This window comes from Tinamus guttatus, unplaced genomic scaffold (assembly GCF_059628265.1).
Source record: "Tinamus guttatus ecotype Peru unplaced genomic scaffold, ASM5962826v1 Tinamus_guttatus_pri_ptg000490l, whole genome shotgun sequence".
Taxonomy (NCBI): domain Eukaryota; kingdom Metazoa; phylum Chordata; class Aves; order Tinamiformes; family Tinamidae; genus Tinamus; species Tinamus guttatus.
The window spans coordinates 340827-358280 of record NW_028289024.1 but is presented as its reverse complement, the minus strand read 5'-3'; the positions used below and the strand labels follow the sequence as shown (position 1 = coordinate 358280).

General features: G+C 45.0%; 1 protein-coding gene across 2 annotated transcripts in view; it reads left to right on the top strand.

Moving 5' to 3' along the window:
- Positions 1-17454, top strand: part of PTH1R (parathyroid hormone 1 receptor) — a 103015-nt gene that overhangs the window by 75740 nt on the left and 9821 nt on the right. For both annotated transcript variants that reach the window (XM_088533285.1, XM_088533284.1), the window contains 3 exons: positions 6701-6795; positions 8942-9128; positions 11616-11769. In XM_088533285.1, the coding sequence (XP_088389411.1) occupies positions 6701-6795; positions 8942-9128; positions 11616-11769 (436 nt within the window). The remainder of the gene's footprint in view (positions 1-6700; positions 6796-8941; positions 9129-11615; positions 11770-17454) is intronic.

Here is a 17454-nt window from a genome sequence, read left to right as displayed (position 1 = left end):
AGTAGTTTCCGCCAACCTTGGAACAGTGTATTTTGACAATCAAATGCTTTTCAGCATCATGTATTATTAATTATTATCATTATTATTAACAGCCTTGCATTTGCACAAGGTTCTTTCTCCTTCTCCATCCTCCCCATGTAGGCTGATGCTGCATGCTGCCACGCAGTCATCTTGCTTTACTGTGAAGAAGTGGCTGCATTTTGGTGACAAGGGACAGAGCAAATGCACATCCACTGCGGGTCCCTTGGGCTGTGCGGCATGAAAAGCAGTGCAGAAAAAAAAGAGAAGAGGAATGAACTTATTTCTCTCAGTTGGGTGACAACTTTCAAAGATCAAGACCTCTTGTCTTTTGCACCCACGAGTGGCTCTGAAGTACTAATATTAATAAACCTCCCTTTGATATTTCTTTTCTCTAAGTAAATATGTCAAGAGATGTCAGAATCAGGGGATTTGGCAAGATAGACTAGTCATCTTTAGAGAGAGAGATTGTTTTCTGTTATTATTTCCCCCCCTGGGGAACAACATCTTTGCGTCACCAACAGCAGCTGCATTTAACCAACATTTTGAACAGAGGTTGTGGGCTGATTCTGAGTAAGACAGTGTCTTAACGGATGTAACCAGAGAAACTTTTCAGAAAGTGCATTAGAAAAATATTAAATGCATTAGAAAATATTAAACAAAAAAGTTTGTCTGTGATTTTATACGTATATATATATACATATATATATATGTATATCCCTATATTGCTATCTCTACAGATAGGCCTATGTCTATAAATAGCTATATTTATGCATACAGATACACACGCTTTAATAAACACCCACGTGGATGCACGCACACCCACATATATATGCTCATGTGTGTTTGCTTGGGTGTGCAGTCTTCTCCTTTTAGCCACCATGGGATAATTATAAGATTGACCAAAACAGCACACAGATGGCCCCAGAGAAAGTCTGTGTCTTTCGCTACCTTTTCCTGAAGCATATAAATAGGAGTATTTCATGCGGAGAAGTAAGGAAACTGCTTTTTGAAATCAGCAAAGTATGCTGAAACCATCAGAGCTGGGAGAATTAACAGCTCATAACTGCACAGTCAGCAATTGCTTTTAGGCCGTTTTCTAAAGGAAAAATTAGTCCTGCTGAAGGATGCTGGATTGACACCCCTGAAGACTGATGTTCCCTCTTTAGCCAGGGAAGCAGGTAAATGGTAGCAACTCTCAGAGCGTGTTTCCCTAAATACCTTGCAGGCATAGCATTAATCCCACCATGAACAGCCATCTCCTGGACACAGCAGGTCCAGAGAGGGCAACCAGTTAGTAGAAGGGAAGGAGGAGTTTCATGGAAAGTTGTCTATGAAACTTCCACCAAAGGGAAGATATATATATGCATTTGGGACTAAAAACAACCACCACACCATTGGCTGCTTCCATGAATTCTCGTATTCTGCTTTTAAGAGACATGGGTGCAACAGAGACTACAGAAAGGTTCCTTCTCGCACTCCTTCCCCAGGAGACTTGCATGGGCAGCCCCCATCTCCAGCTGTGCTCTGGCTGTCCCAGAAAGTCTTCCATCCTCTAAGCAGATTGACTGAGGGACCTGTGGCTTCCCACCCCTGACCAGGTAGCCCTATTTTGTTAATTTTCCATCCAGCATTTAGCAAGAAGGGAGGACAAGAGAAGGAAGGGGAATAGATTGGCCAGTGTTCATCCTCGAAGGCAGGCAGTGTGGTTAAAGACCAGCTCTCTGTATGTCTGCTGCATGTGTTAAGCCACTGAGCCACAGGCTTGATGACAGGAGAGTGTATTCAGCACCACCATGTATCTACTAGATGATGCATGGATAGTTGTATATATATATATATGTATATGTACACATTTCTGTATACATCACTGTATATTTGTCCTGTTCCTACACTGTTCCTTATGCACGAGTTTTTGGACATGTAAAAGATAGGGCAGAGGGCTGAAGGGACCTTGAGTCTCACCGATATTGGCCTTTCTCCTTGCAACTTTCTTAAGTACCCTTAGGCATAGGAAGCAATGTGGCATGTCTCTGGAGCTCCTCAGTCTTTGGATAAGACATGGCACTTATAGGCAGTCTTAATTTGGTCCTAGCATTAGCAGGCAGCTTTTTAGGCAATTTCTCTCCATCAAGTGCAGTAGGACTTTGACTTTTGTGTCCTTTTTGTTTCACACAGCCAGCAGCACCTTCAGCCTTGTCATTTTTCTATTCACCCTTTCAGAAGTTGGCAGATGTAATGGTATATTTTGTTCAGTAACCAGAAGTTTCCTTTATTCCCATTGCCCCAAAACAGCCTAAATGCCAAGCATATCCTGCTTGAAAGCAGGACAAACCCATCCTGTTTTCAAGGACGAGCTTAAGGGTAAATGTGACCTACATCTACTGAAGTCAATGGGAAGAGGAATAGGAGCCAGCAACTTGGGAGGTTAGCCCAGCTTGGAAACCACCAGCCTAGTGAGTTAGACCATCCAAAGATCTAACCTCAGCCCACCAATCCCATCTTCATCCGCTACTGTTTGTTTATATCATGGTGGTTTTACTGCCCCCAAAGAAATCAGAGAGGCCTCAGGAACCCATCCCATACCAAACACAATGGGAAAGGCACAGCATGTCCCAGGGTTGCTTTATCTAAACTCCATTGTTCAGACCAAAGATCTTGTGTGCCTGGACTTTGTTCTTAGAGCTCTCTGGGGTCCTCTTAAAAACCAACAACTTTTCATAGCCTCAGACTTGTTGCATAAAACATGTTTACACAGAGTATGCTGCATGATGCAGATGAAATGCCATCGGAGTGTTGTGCATTTGCAACTTGAAACAGCAGCAGATGTTTTAATATACGTGCCGGAATAAAAATTGCTTCATCAAGACGTGTTCTTCGTTCTTGAAAGCAGCTTCGTCACGCAGTTCTCATCTCGGGCCTACAACGTCTAGAACCTTCCCGTAATCATCTTTTACCAAGGTGCTGCTGATAATAGTTTACACGTAGAGTCTTCTGAGAAGGTCTGATGCTTATTAACCATGAGAATGCAAGAATGGCTAGGCAAGAATAAGAGCTACCACCTTGTACTCCATCTTTAACCACTTTAATCTGGCTCAAGGCCTCCTTAAGTGAAGGGAACAGAGTTGTGTAGCAAAAAAGCAGATACGTAGCAAAAGAACAACCCAACAGTGCTCAGTGCTGAATGGTTTGGAAGATTAACCTTTGTAAATCAGCAACTGTTTTGTGCCTTTCAAAAACAACCCTTCTCCCTGCTATTAAGCGTTTTTAGTGACATCTTTCATTAAAAGAAAAGAAAAGTAGTGACTAGAGCTAGTGCCAGAGGCTTTCTGGCTTTGCTTATCTTTCAGAGCAGCAAAATGCTGCCCCTGCTCATTTCAAACATGTCATTAGCAACATCTGAATCAGCAGCTTCCAGAAACTCTGCAGATACTTGATCTAGAAGGCCTTTCATACACTGCTATCATCATGCACTGCTAACCTTACCCATCGGCATTGCCTGCCAACCCCTCAGAAGCCCAATGGATCCATTTCAGTTTCATGATGCAATTGTTGGAGACTTTTGCCATTGTAATGCCACAGGCAGAGTTGTGTCTCCATCCTTGGAGCTCTTCCCCCCCATATGTCTCCAGGATCCAAAACCAGGACCAAAACTTTTGCGTACACCCAGAGTCTGGGGGTTAAAATATTTTGGGATGAGGCAGGAGAGCGCATGGGATATTCACATTTTTCCGTGGATTAAACATTTAAATGGAGCATCCAGTAAAATGACCCCATGTTGAGATCCCTTTTCCACTTCTTAAAACGTTAGTTTCTGGGTATGTTGGACCAGGGATGATCTGATCGGCCTTCGGAGCATTCTCATCAGACATGCAAGGCCTCTTAAGTAGGGTGTGAGACTCCCGTATATCCCCTGTGGCCTGGGTGCACCTAATGGTCTCCTCTTGACCATCCTTGTGAGTAGAAGGAAGGCCTGGTAACAAGGATGTGACACCGTGAAGGGAACTGGGATCAGAGCAGCTCTGGTGGGAGGCCAGCTCCAAGCCACCGCTTTTCACCAGTCCTACAAGCACATCGTAACGATACTCAGAATGGGGTTTGCTTCCAGATATCTGGAAAACAAATGTCTCAGTCTGTGACAGTCATCCCCATCTTCTCTTTGGCACTGGAAAGAAGCAGACATCTTCACAGCATGATTTATCTCAGTCCAAGAGAAGCATCCAGAAGAGTTACATCCTGACTGCCTTCCAGTCAAGGGAATCAAGCAGACGAGCTTGGAACTAGGCATCTGTGTGTTAGATAAAAACACAGATTAAGACTCACAAAGACAGAAGTCCTCAAGGCCACATCCTATCACCTAAATGTAGGTTGTATTTATGCTCAGAGCTCTCTGAGATGTCTGAGGGTATAACTTCAGAGAAAAAAATCATGCATCCATCAGCACGTGTTCGTGGTGGGGTTATAACAAACATCAGGTAGAGGTTCTTCTGTAGCAGATGGTCTGGTGGGCAATGCACTGTCCTGGTACTCCAGAGGCCAGGTCATGCCTATGCTTCAGCCATATATGACCTGTGCAGTTTTCTATGAATTATTTAAACTGCCCTCCAACTCATCTCCGAAAAAGGGCTTCTTAGGCCATGGAGGTGGTTGTTTCAGCTGGCAGAGGACTTAATGTTTTGTTACCTGGAGGACCTTTCCTGATTCAGCACTGTGGTTTCCACAGGCCTGGGACCTCCCCTGGACTAGGAGATGTGCGAGATCTGGAATTGCCCTTCGAGTCTTTTTTCCCCTTGGTAATTCCAAATCTTACGATCCCCAAGTACAAACACCACTGGGAACCAGCAAGTGTGAGGTGCCCTTTCAAAGGCCGCCTCATGCCGCTGCTTGGGGATCCTCATCCTTTGGCTCCTGAGGGTTTCCCCGAGGACCTTTACACCCCCTCCAAGAAAACACCTTCCCGGAGGAATCTCCATTGAAGGATTTGCAGCACCTCTATTTGCAAGTCGGCACACCAGCGTGCATGCATGCATGTGTGTATGTGTATGTCTTGGCAGTTCTGACTCAATATCCTTTCAAAAAGGGGCCCTGCGGTTAATCAGAGGAATTAACCACAGCCTCCTAAAATGTCCTGCCAGCCAATCAGCAGGCTCTTCCCAAGACCGTTGCTGCTACAATGGTGTCGTTGTCTAATAGGAACGTGGATCTTTCCGGTTAAAATTCTGAATGGGACTCAGGAATGCTTTTGTTCATCTTGGCATAGTAATGCTTCAGAATTGACGATTTATCAAGAATCCCAAGTGTGGAGTAGTTTTTTTGTTGTTGCTGCTTTTATTTTCATTTATATATATACATAACTTTTGCCATGGAGGCAAATGTTTTTCAATTCAAAGAGGATCCCAGCTTGGCTGTGAAAAAGCTGCATTGGGCCTTGAAGGGAATAGGTTTTTTTTTCTTTATTTCCCCTAAAGCTCTGCAATCTGCTCACATCGCCTCTTCAGTCCCTACTTCCCCCACAGATATACATATATGCATACATATATATATATATATGTATATATATATAAATACACACACTAGATTAATATTGGCGAGCACACCACTCTACCAATGAAAACCGCAAGGAAACATTCACATATCTGGGGATTCTGATGTAATAGGGCTGAGGTTTCGCATTCCAGAATGGCATTTCTAGCCTCAAATCAAAATCAGAACTGTCATTCAGAGCCCAGCGTTACTAATGTTATTGAAACTCAGCGGGTGAGGAGAGGAAAACAGGAGGAGGAGGGAAGGAGGAGAAAGATGCTGAATTGGTTGGTTTCTGCAGAGTTTATTTCTAAAATCAGATGATGAAAGGCATACAAGCTGGAATGATGGCAGATGTTTTAACCCTTTTTGAGCAAATATTTGGTAAACCCTGAATTAAGCCCCATTCCCCCAGCTCCAGGATGAAGAAAAGCATCTCAATATTTAAAGGAAGTCTCAGAGTTTCTAACCCAAGCTTATAAAATGTAGAGGGCCAAGAGAACCAAGACTTTTTGTGGGATTAATGACTAAGTGCTCTCTGGTGACAGGACCTTTTCCAATGGGACTTTGGCAAGCTAAAGTTGTGTCTGGATCAAATAAACGCAGTCACAGGGTACTTTTGATTTTAAAAAAGGAAAATAAAAATAGGTGATTTCTTCACACATCCCTTAGCCAAAATATGTTGTCCCCGTGTTTTTTTATGGTGGGTTGGCACTCCCCAGTCTAGACATCAGTCAAGCAATAGTATGGCATAATCTAACTGCCAAATTGTACAGTCACAGCAAAAATCCCAGGTCAGTGGGCATTTTGCTTGAGCAAAAACTGCTGAATGATTGGCTGAGAGTTTGTAAAGCGCTTTGGGTTCCTTTGGGATGAAAAATGCTGCAAAACTCAGGGGCTATGGGATTTACCCAACTCCTATTCCCTTGCAAAAGTCCCAGGTCCCCTAGGTCGTTAAGAAAGAGGAATGCCACTTTCCAGGCTGTTTTTATGTTGAAGAGATGACATTTGGTGTGATAACTTAAGGGTTCCTGGGCCCAGAGCTTTACATCCCCGTAGAAAGGAAAACCCCAATCAATATGCTGCTGCCGTGGTTGTGCGACGATGCCGTAGGATGCGTTCTAATGTGGCGCTATTTTTTCCATCGTTTGTACTGCAGGAGGTCTTTGATCGCCTCTATTTGATTTATACTGTTGGATACTCCATCTCCCTGGGATCCCTCACAGTTGCTGTCCTTATCCTGGGATACTTCAGGTAGGCGGCTCTGTTTTTACCTAAGCGAGTAGTCGCTGGAACGGAAAAGCCTTGGGCTTTCCTAAAGGATGGAACTGGGGTGGCATGTGCTTCTTCAGCAAACCACAAAGGGTGGTGTTTGTGCTTTGGGCTGTGTTAGTGCCACTTAGAAGTCCTTGGGTGATGATGGGGGGGAATGTTTGAACTTCTGCCCCACAGTGGCAATGGAGTTTTCTAGAACCTCTGTATAGTGAATGGAAAGAGAGGTACCTCCCAAAATTTGTGTCACCTTCTTCTATTCAGATTTTTCTGTCCCTCCCTGTTGTTCTACTCTAACCCTGAATAATCGTGGAGGAGCAAGGAGCCAAAGTGCTGGAATGACTCATCTGATCTCCCCATGCTCTTGCTGCAACCTCAGGAGTCAGAAGTCACCACTGGCCCTCCCTACTCAAGGGTTTCCTGCCCTCTTTCTCCACCACCCCTCCAAGGCATGTGGGCCCCTAAATGACATTATGAACCTGCATTATCCATCCCACATCCCTGGCTGTCACACCTCCCTGCTGCAGTGTGACCGCGGGAGGGGATGGCGTCGTTCTCTGTTAGACGTTTGGGGAACCACCATGATAGAGCAGGGCATTAACCCCAGGTCTCCAGAGTCCAGCGCGATAATCCCTTCAGATGCAAGAAGCCACATTTCCTAGCAAACAGCAGGACCCAGACAACAGCTGTGGAGATAAATTCTCCATGCAGCAAAGAGCCACGTGGTGTCTGCAAATGAGCTCAGCAGCTCCCACCATGCACACTCAGGCTAAGCCCCAGACACATACCACTGGGAATAAAATGTGTAGCCGCTGGTGCTATAAAAGCTCTCAGTCCTCTCTGCGTCAAGCAGAAGGAGGCCGGGTTGGTTATCATAGCTAGCAGGGCATCTCAGCCCCTGGACCTGTGACATGTATGTGGCCGAGCTCCAGAACGTGCAGGTACAACTCCATGTGCCTCACTTATTCTTCACCGAAAATAAAAAGGCTTCAGAAAGAGTTCTGTCCATTTTGGGGGGAGACCTGCTCTTTCTTCGTGTAGTCAGAGCACATTGCAAAAACCGCAGAGCCTGGTCCAGACCTCGTTCCAGGTAATGCACGAGCCAGAGATTCACTGACTGCGTTTCACGTGCAGGGAACGAAGCCCATCTTGATTTATACCTCAGCGGCTCCATTTGGCACAGTTTGTACTGCAATAGAACAGGAAACAACTATTATTACCGTGACAAGCTCATCCAAAGAAGCCAAAAAAAGCATGTTTCTCTTTTGTGCATGTGTTTTTATCTCCATTATTGGAGCTAGTGATTTTAAAGGGTGTAAATCCAAGAACTGGCTCATTTTTTGGTTCATGCTTGGGTAACCAGATTGCAGAGTCACAGCAGAAGCGAGCAGAAAGGGACCCTGGCAGGCCAGTTAATTCCTTCTCTCCAAAGGCAAATGGATCACTGTTCCTAAATCACACCTCGTAGATGTGGGTGTAGTTCATACACGTTACCATCCATCTTTTCCCCGAAAAGGATCTTAAAGCGCTTTACAATCGTCATTGGTGGGGTCATATTACCTGCAACGCAGCTATTGCTGGGGTGGAGGCCAGCAGGTGCTCAGTATGAGCAAGCAGGGGATATTATCTGATGGAAAAGAGATAAAACAGCCCAGCATGCTGCAATTGCCAACCCCAGGCTGAAATCTGCAGAGGGTACAAAGGCAAGCCATTTATCATACCTGAAGCAGTGGGTTTTTTGGACGCCACCAGTTCTCTAGGCTGTATAGTTGGATTCCTCTGCCCAAAGTGCGAAGAAGTGTGTAGTTCTGTCTCTGCAAGCGGGATGTGTTTGTCACTGGGGAGATGCTCGCCCTACATGCAATGCTCACAAGCATGTGCACGGGTGATGGTGGCTCACCACACATGCACGTCAGACCACACGTGTGTTCCTCATGTGTGCACTGCATGCTCACTGCTCACCCCGGGGCAGGCATTAATTCACTTGCCAATCTCACGGGCTTCCTCTCCGCACGGCTTCCTCATGGTGACAGTGTCCCCGAGAGAAGCTGGGGCTCCTAGGGGCCAGAGGTGACCCTGAATCTGTCCCACAGGCAGTCTCATCCTTTCCAATCTTTGTCCCTTCCAGGCGTTTGCACTGCACTAGAAACTACATCCACATGCACCTCTTTGTTTCCTTCATGCTGAGAGCTATGAGCATCTTTGTGAAGGACGCGGTCTTGTACTCCGGATCAGCGCTGGAGGAGATGGAGCGGATCTCAGAAGAAGACCTGAAGTCCATTACAGAAGCACCTCCAGCAGACAAGTCGCAATTTGTGAGTATGGCCAGAGCTCTCCATCCCTCCAGGGCTCTTCTGTCCATCCCTTTGGTCCATCATTTTAGCTCTTTGGTGGGTACTTTCTGCCCTATGGAGGGACTCCAACACTCTGCCCCTTTCTTTGCCCTCCTCTACTTCTACCCATCCCTTCCCAGTCCCCCTCAATTCACTGGCCCAGAGGAAATGCACAGGAAGAATCTTTCCCTGCAGCAATCAAAGGCAAAGACACGGCTGAGGTTTTGGATTGCACCTATAGCTGGCATTTTAAACAACTCTTCTGGTGCTCCATAAAGCTGGTGGCTCTGCAAACACTACTGGTTATCCCTGTGCAAGGCACATCAGTGCTCACATTTCACAAGTTGTACTTTTCCCACCTCAGTGTGTAATTGTCGTTTTTTCCAACTCGAATTCCTCTCCGAACGAACCATGGAGGTGTTACTGTGCTACAACATCAGTGCCATCAGGCTGCTGCTCCAGACACAGCAAAGCCTTGGCTTGCCATTGCTTGGAAGACACTTGGTCCTGGCTCCAGAGCTGGAGCAGAGGCAGCTTGTGAAGGAGGCCAGCAGTAGATATCTCGCAGGGCTGATTGCTCAGACTGTTTTTGATCCCTCATCTCTGGTGAAAGTCATTTTAGGAGGGACAGTGGAGGAATTTGTGTCAAAAACAGAAAGGACAGGACTCATCTGAACGAAAGTAGATGTCTTTAAGGCAGACATTTCAGGTTCCCTCGGCGCTCAGCAGAGATCTAGTCAATACAGAGGAGTCAGTGACAGGACTCTCCATATCCTAAAGCAACAACTGGAGTAAGATCAGGCGAGCTTGACTCCAGAATGATCATCTTCATCGCCATGATCAGCTTCACTGCATGGAGAGCTCAGATGGAGACACATTGTCCGTGTGTTTGTGGGAATGGAGCCCAGACTCAGAGCCATCCCCACCTGCTGAAGCAATCTGCCCCTCTTGTAATGACAAGAGGTTTGATCACAGTTTTCCAATGGAGGATCACAGATATGATGACTTGTCATCCGCATATTATTGGATGATGTATTCATGGAGAAGGAGGGAACACCTCTACCCTGAAAATTTTAGATGTGCTGTACCAGTTCACATCAGTTTAGGACCCCACTCTGGACAACTTGGCTCACTTTCTACTATGTAGACACCTTTTCTCACCTCTTGGCCAGTTAAGTTCTGCTTCGTGGCATCCCCAAAGGTTATTTCAGGTAATAAATGAGAAGGATCATACCTTAACATTAAGTCAGCATATGCAAAAATTCTTACTGTGTGTCCAAGTCCTCCAAATACAACTCTGCTATCATGTTCCCCTCCTGTTTCAGAGACCCATTTCAATATTTTGGCAGGCCTTTGTTTGGAGCACTCAGTATGCTCCAAAACACTTCTTTTTGAAAAAAGCGCAAAATGTTTTACTGCATTGTTGGGTTTTTTTATTGTTGTTTTTCTTTGGGCTGGACATATTATAAGCAATAAAAGGGATAATATACGGCATTCTTTGAATATTAGCAATTAAACAGCATTTCCCATTCTGCTGAGTTGAAGGGCAAATGAGCAATGAAGGCGACAATTAATGTATTTTGTTTCCAAGTGAAGTGGCAGCTTTGCAATTATTGCCTCTCACTCCATGTCTGTGGGTAGGCAGTGATTTTTGTGAGCATAGAAGTGATGAGATTTTTTAAAACCATCTTCTTTCTATTTTGTCTCTCTTCTAGGTCCATAGAAGAATATATGTGTGTGTGTGTATATAATATATATATGCATACATTATATATATACCACTGTGTATATAATAGGTGTGTATAACATATGTATATTTATTTTGATTGGTGAAGAATTAGCATAAAGGCTGGACAGAATAAACATTTTAATTTACAAGGCGAATATCACTGACATTTTATACGTGTTGCTTTAAGGTCTACAGTGTTAATTTTATATTTCTCTAAGGTAAGGGGCTACACAGAGACGTTCTGCTGCTGTAGGATGTATTTGACAATTTAGTTTCTATTAAATTGGGTCTGCCCAGAGTCTGCACTTGCAGGATCCATCCCACATTGACAGGATATGGCATTTTGTATCGATTTTGTACCAATCAAGCCCACATGACACCCTCATTTTGAAGCTTTTTTTTTTCTATTTGGGATGAAAAATGTTGGAACAGGGTAATTTTCATTGCTGCTCTGCTAGAAGCACAGGGAATTGTTATGCCGCAGTCAAGGTCCTCCTCAACCTCCACAATCACCTGCTGTTGGAGACATGATGTCAGGCTAGGGACAACTTTGTGCTGAATTGAGAATTGCTTCTATGCTCAAACTATTTTTTCCCATATATAAAAGCCCTTCAGAAGAGTTTTCCCATTTTTTTCCACTTCTCCATCTTGTTTTTGAGATCTTCTTGGGCTTGTTAGATGGGACAAGAATTTCACATCATCTTTCTACCATAACCCTGTCTTCCTTTTGGTTGTTGCAGGTGGGCTGTAAAGTAGCGGTCACCTTCTTCCTCTACTTCCTGGCAACCAATTACTACTGGATTCTGGTAGAAGGGCTCTATCTCCACAGCCTCATCTTCATGGCATTTTTCTCAGAGAAGAAGTATCTTTGGGGATTCACGTTATTTGGCTGGGGTAAGTCATGGTTCCTCCTTGTTGCTGGCCTTCAGAAAGCCTGTTGAGGGTAGTTTTGAAGCAGATGATAGTGCATGCATGTAGATATGGAGAAGCATGTCTATGACACGGTGGCTCTTGCAAGGAAAGGTGAGCGCTCCCGTGAAACCTATAAAGGCTCCTATAAAGGGAAACTTTTGTCCTGTGAAACCTTACATTTAAGGGCAAGAGGGACCTGGTTTCATGGCTCAGCTGAGATCCTGCTGGGAAATCTGTGCTGGTCTAGAAGGGTCGGAAAGTTGTGTGAGGCTGCGGGCATCTGTTCCCAGTGCCAGGCCTGAACTCTGGTTTTCTACCTCTGATCTCCACTGCTTTAAAAAGACCCTGAGGTTTCGTAAGTGTTGGAGCAATGGTAGAACCCTACAATTTGTGGGGAAAACATTTTTTCACCCTTCTTTTAATCCCGGCATCTTTTCTTGGAGTGAGGTGAAAGGGGCGGGATGCGGGTGCAGAGAGGGTGCTCATTAGAGGGAAGTGTTGCAAACACAGCCATTTCAGAAGAGAATGTGCTTTTTGTTCACTCCTGGCATTAGCTTTGGCTTGCAAGGAGTAATGAGGTGCCGGTAGCCTGAGGACAATAAAACAACTACCAACGGTTGTCCAGAGTGTGTGGATCGTAAGGGAGAAGGGGAAATATTGGATGATCCTCAAGGACATAACTAAGAATAACAGGGTGCAAGTCCATACAGGAGTTTACATCAGGAACACTCCTTCAGAGGTGCCTGTGGTTACATCTAGACTGGATGGCCCAGGATCATTTCCCAGCTCCCAGGTCCAAAATGCACCAAGCCACATCCTGGCTGCATTTTAGAGCAAGAACTAATATATACACTGCCCCATCTCTGCTCCAGGACTTGATTTCTTCAGTAAGAAAACCTGAGCTCTTGGGTGTTGAGTGAACCATGGCGTAATCAAAGCTCTGGAGAACAAGGGCCTTAGCTACTCCCAGCTTGGGAAGAGCCTGTGGACATCACTTAGAAATAAATGCAAGCCATATTGCATAAGAAAAGGATTAGGCAAGGTGCCAGGAGATAAATGGCAAGCTACTGTTTTGCTTTGCCATCACATCTAGCAAGTGGTTCACCAGTCCAGGCAGCCCAGCCAGCAGGACAGCTCTCTACAACCTCCCTTTTTCCCCACTGGGCTTATGGAGGAGAAAGATCCCAAAAGCTGAATACCCTCTATCCCTGATGCCCTGTTCATGTGGTGCCTAAGCCACAACTGCTGGTGCTTCCACATGGTAAAGGTGCAACAAGAATGCCAGAACGGGCACCCATCTCCCAGCGCTGGTGAAGCCGAATCCCCACCAGACAGTGGGTTTGAAGGAAATTAATAAATAAATCAAGAGAGATCCTTTGGAGGATCTCTCCAGAAAGCATTTCATTTCTTACCTCAGCTGCTGCAAGACAGAGAGGACTGTAAATGTTATTCCTTAAATAAAATAAAATAAAATAAAATAAAATAAAATAAAATAAAATAAAATAAAAGTCACAAAAACAATTCCCTTCAGACCCTCTTCAAAGCCTTCACACCAGGTAAAATTTGCTTCCCAGAGAACAACATGAAATTGTACAGGGCAGACTTGAGGAAGCAATTCCCTTGAGCAAATTCTGGGAGACAGAGAAGCAGCTGAAAAGCGATGCCCAAGGTTTAACGGGAAAAAATCAGCTTGGTGCTGCTCATGCTGCCGCCAGAGAAAAACAGTCTAACGGGCAGGGGTTCCTCTCGTTAATTCTTCCAACCATTGCCAGAGTGTAATCATTTTATCGGGGCAACCACAGAGCTCAAGTCACACCTGTCACAACAGCAATCATCAATGCGCTTCCAAAAGTCTGAGGCTGCCTTCATTTAAATTCCTTTGGAATGAGAACATACGATCCCTCCGGTTGCATTTGTTTTTGCTTTGTTTTGATTAGCATGATAATGTACACACGCGTGCCCGCACGGACGTATTGCTTTGATAGCTTTTGGGAACGGGGAAGGGTGATCCAATCCAAGACCCACTGGAGGCGGTGGAAAAACTCCAGTTCCCTGCAGTGGGCACTGGATCCTGCCCATACCACAGCAAGGAACAACATGGAGTCGGTGATAAATAATTACGACATTCCTCATTGGTACAGAAAAAAAAAGACATGTTTGCCCCAAAAGCTGGGACGTCTTCCTTGTGTAACAATAAATAACTGAGGATTTATCCTGCCTGGAAATTTCCAAGGCAAGGAAAAGCAAAAATCACTCTATAAAAACTTATTTCCAGAATGCTGAGAAAAACAGAGCACAGAGGTACACTTTGATATTGGACCCAAAGATTTTGGTCAGTCCTTTTTAGGCCATATCCTCACCGACATGACCAAGCACAGCTCCTTGAAGGTCCATGGCACTCAGGTAGTCACAAGGGATTCACTGGTGACAGAAAGAACATTTTTTATTGCCAAGAGCTATCAAAAAGGTGAAAAAATATATTATGGGCAACAACAAATTCTGTAGCAAACTTCAAGTTCCCTACAGCTGTTTTATGATGGAAGCCTAAGAAACATGACCAGTAGCTAGAAAACCCAAGCTGATTCCAGTGGCATTTTTCCTTCACATTGCATTAATTTACCCCTTCAATGGGCAGTGCTGGCACTCAGCTAGATGGAAATTAGTGTAGCAGGGAGCCCCGAGATTGATGTGTCTAATCTTCTCCTAGCAGTAGCTTTACAACATCCTCTCTTACACATAGCTTCAACACATGCATGAAAACCCCTTTTCCAAGTGCTGGAGACACATGCACAGTGCACTAGCTATGTGCACTTCTTTGCTGTTTCTTATCATTACACGTGGAAGGCAAGCGGGAAGTTGGGGTGGTCAAAAAGGCATTGCCTTAGCTTGAGAGGTTTGCACCTTTCCCAGCTGCTGTGGAGACTCCCGACTTTATAGCACCTGCATTGTACACACTGTGTGTGTTAGCTGGAAATGCACAGCGCATACAATGTGGATTCTGTAGAAGTCACTGACGGCATCGCCGCCCGGCGCCGATCTGCCCTTGTCACACTGGCCACGCACACAGGGTGCACCCATCCTTCCACACACATCTGCATCCCTGTACCCAGGAGATCGGGAGCTCTTTGGAGACTTGCATGCCCTAGAGCATTGGCCAAATGTGTCTCACCATGGGTGACCTTCCTGCTTGCGGAGCTACATCCTCCTGGGTATCTGCTTCTTTGCTTCATGAGTCTCTTGAAATTGCTGACCTTGAGGATCTCGGTGGTGATGTCCTGGCTCTCCCTTTAGTAGATTCAGCACAAGGGGCTGCCTATCCCAGAGCATCAAATTTTTTTGGGTGGGAACACTGAAATTTATTCCCCCAGACAAAATTTAAAGGGATGTTGGATGCAAAGTTAAGCCTAGATATTCTTCAAGTTTTAAGACTAATTTGCCAGAATGAGAAGGAAGGAGTCAATGCTGGAAATTACCTGACAGCCCAAACTGTGCACATTATATTGGTGTAGAGTTAGTCTAAAACTTGACCGTGTTGGACATGCAGAAAGACAAACGTAGCAATAAAACTGGTGCCAGGAATCCACTCCGTGCAGAAAATGTCAAAGAGCCTTTTCCTAAACTTGCCTGAATGCAGTGAAGCACCAGCATACAGGACACAATAAATCTACACATAGAGCTTCCCAGATATAAGCATTTTGTCCTGTATGTTTTATTGTTGCTAGGAACCTCGGACACAGCACAGGATTAGCAGGAATGAGAGCAGTCCCTTTTCCAAAGTACAGAACGAGCTAGGGATGATCAAGTACGTGTCAAACACGTTCAAAAATCTCTGAGGCTGCCTGTTTTCCAAAATTAGAGTCCCACAAGAGCGAGTGAATATCGAACCTCTGAATAAGGCCAGTTTCTCAGCTGGTATAAACTGGAATATCACCAGCGATACCAGCAAAGTCATAGGAGCTTAAACCTTTGCTGATGCAGACAGTAGTTCAACCCCCGCATGCATTTTTCATAGATGGGTGATTAACACTGAGGAGGAAGCAGACAGCGAATGTTGCAACAGAAATCATCACATCCCCCCTCATCACTCCAACACGCTCACACATTTCCAGTGCAATAGGTTAAGTATTTTCTCTCTAAGGCCAGCTATCGCATGGGATTGTACAGCAGGACACATTCCTTATAAATGTGTCTTTGTAGGCAGCGGTGCTCCGCTGGCCTTGAGAGAGGCTCTGTGTTTAATTATTTATGCTTTCTTATATTACCGTGGCATTTAAAGGTTCCAACCAAGATAACGGCCCCGTTGTCCACGTGTGTATGAGACAGGCGTCCCCTCTCCACACCCCAGCGCAGGAAAGCGCCCGTGGTCAGGAAAGGCTTTAAGCACTCTAATGAGACTTAAGTGCATGCTGAAAGTTAAGCGTGTGCTTTTGCATGCCGAGCTCCAACGAGCTTAGGCTGTGAACAGCATATTTACAGTCATCGGTGATAAATGTCGCCTTTATTTATTTTTTAATTTTAATTTTTTTTTACCTGAAAGGCACTATTCTTCTCGAATTTGTGGAAGCTACTGTGGATTTGATCCTACCTTTTAAGGGAAGCCAGTAGGGGACTCAGTTGTACAAATAAAGCAGAACTGGACCCTAAAAAAATAAATAAAAGATTCCATTTGGATATTGGCGACTCTGTTACTTTCTGCAGGGAAAGGATGATGCCCAATGTAGCTGTGCTGAAATGAAGATGGTTCATTCAGGAGCAAATCTTGGGCTAAAATATTTTGCAAGTATTACCCTGAATTCCACCAGTAATCTTTTCTGCAGTGAATCCTTCTTACCTTAATCCATTCTGTCTGAGATCAGAATTGAGTCAAGAAAATCCTGAGGTGAATTATAATCTGTGAAAGGCTCCTTGACCATTTATTCCAAAATATTTGGCCGTCAACCTCACCCTTCAAAACTTTCTCCTTCATATCATTGCTACCACTTATTTCCTTAGTCAAAACATCACTCAGGCTCTACTGTGGTGCCCCCATGAAGGACATTTGCTGAATCCATGGTGCACAGTGTGGTGCAGTTCTTATAGTAGTTCAGTTAATCCATAGGGTGTTTGCCCTACATGCTGCATCTTTTCCTGTAAATTGAATGAGTCAGGATTTGCTCTGAAGTCTTCAAGCCAGCTGGCATGGCACAGCTCACAACTCTACAGCCGAACTATTTCTCCAACCTCTCTCTTCTCCCAAGAAAAGGGAGGGAGAATGAATGTTGTTCAAGGATGCCTGGGGACGTATGGCTGGTCCTAAGTGCGTTAGGACCTGGCTGGCAGCCTAAACTGCATGTGATTATCAGAAGTTGCCAAGGCCATGCCATAACCCTGTTCCCTTGCTGACAGAGCTGCCACCAAGCGCTCTGGATTCTGCTCACAGCTTCCCGGTGTACTCAAGTCTATGCCCTGGGAGATATTGGTCCAAACCTGACTCCAGATCCATCTTTCCTTGGAGTCATTGGAAGGGAAAAAATGTCTTGGGAATGACATGCTGCATGAAACCCGTCTCTGGATCAAGCTGGACCTGTTGGCTGGAGGAGGGATTATTGGCCCAAGTCCACATTCTCCAGGCTATGTCTCTATTCATACATAAAGCAGCCCCAGAGCAAGGGCACAGGAACTTGCTGG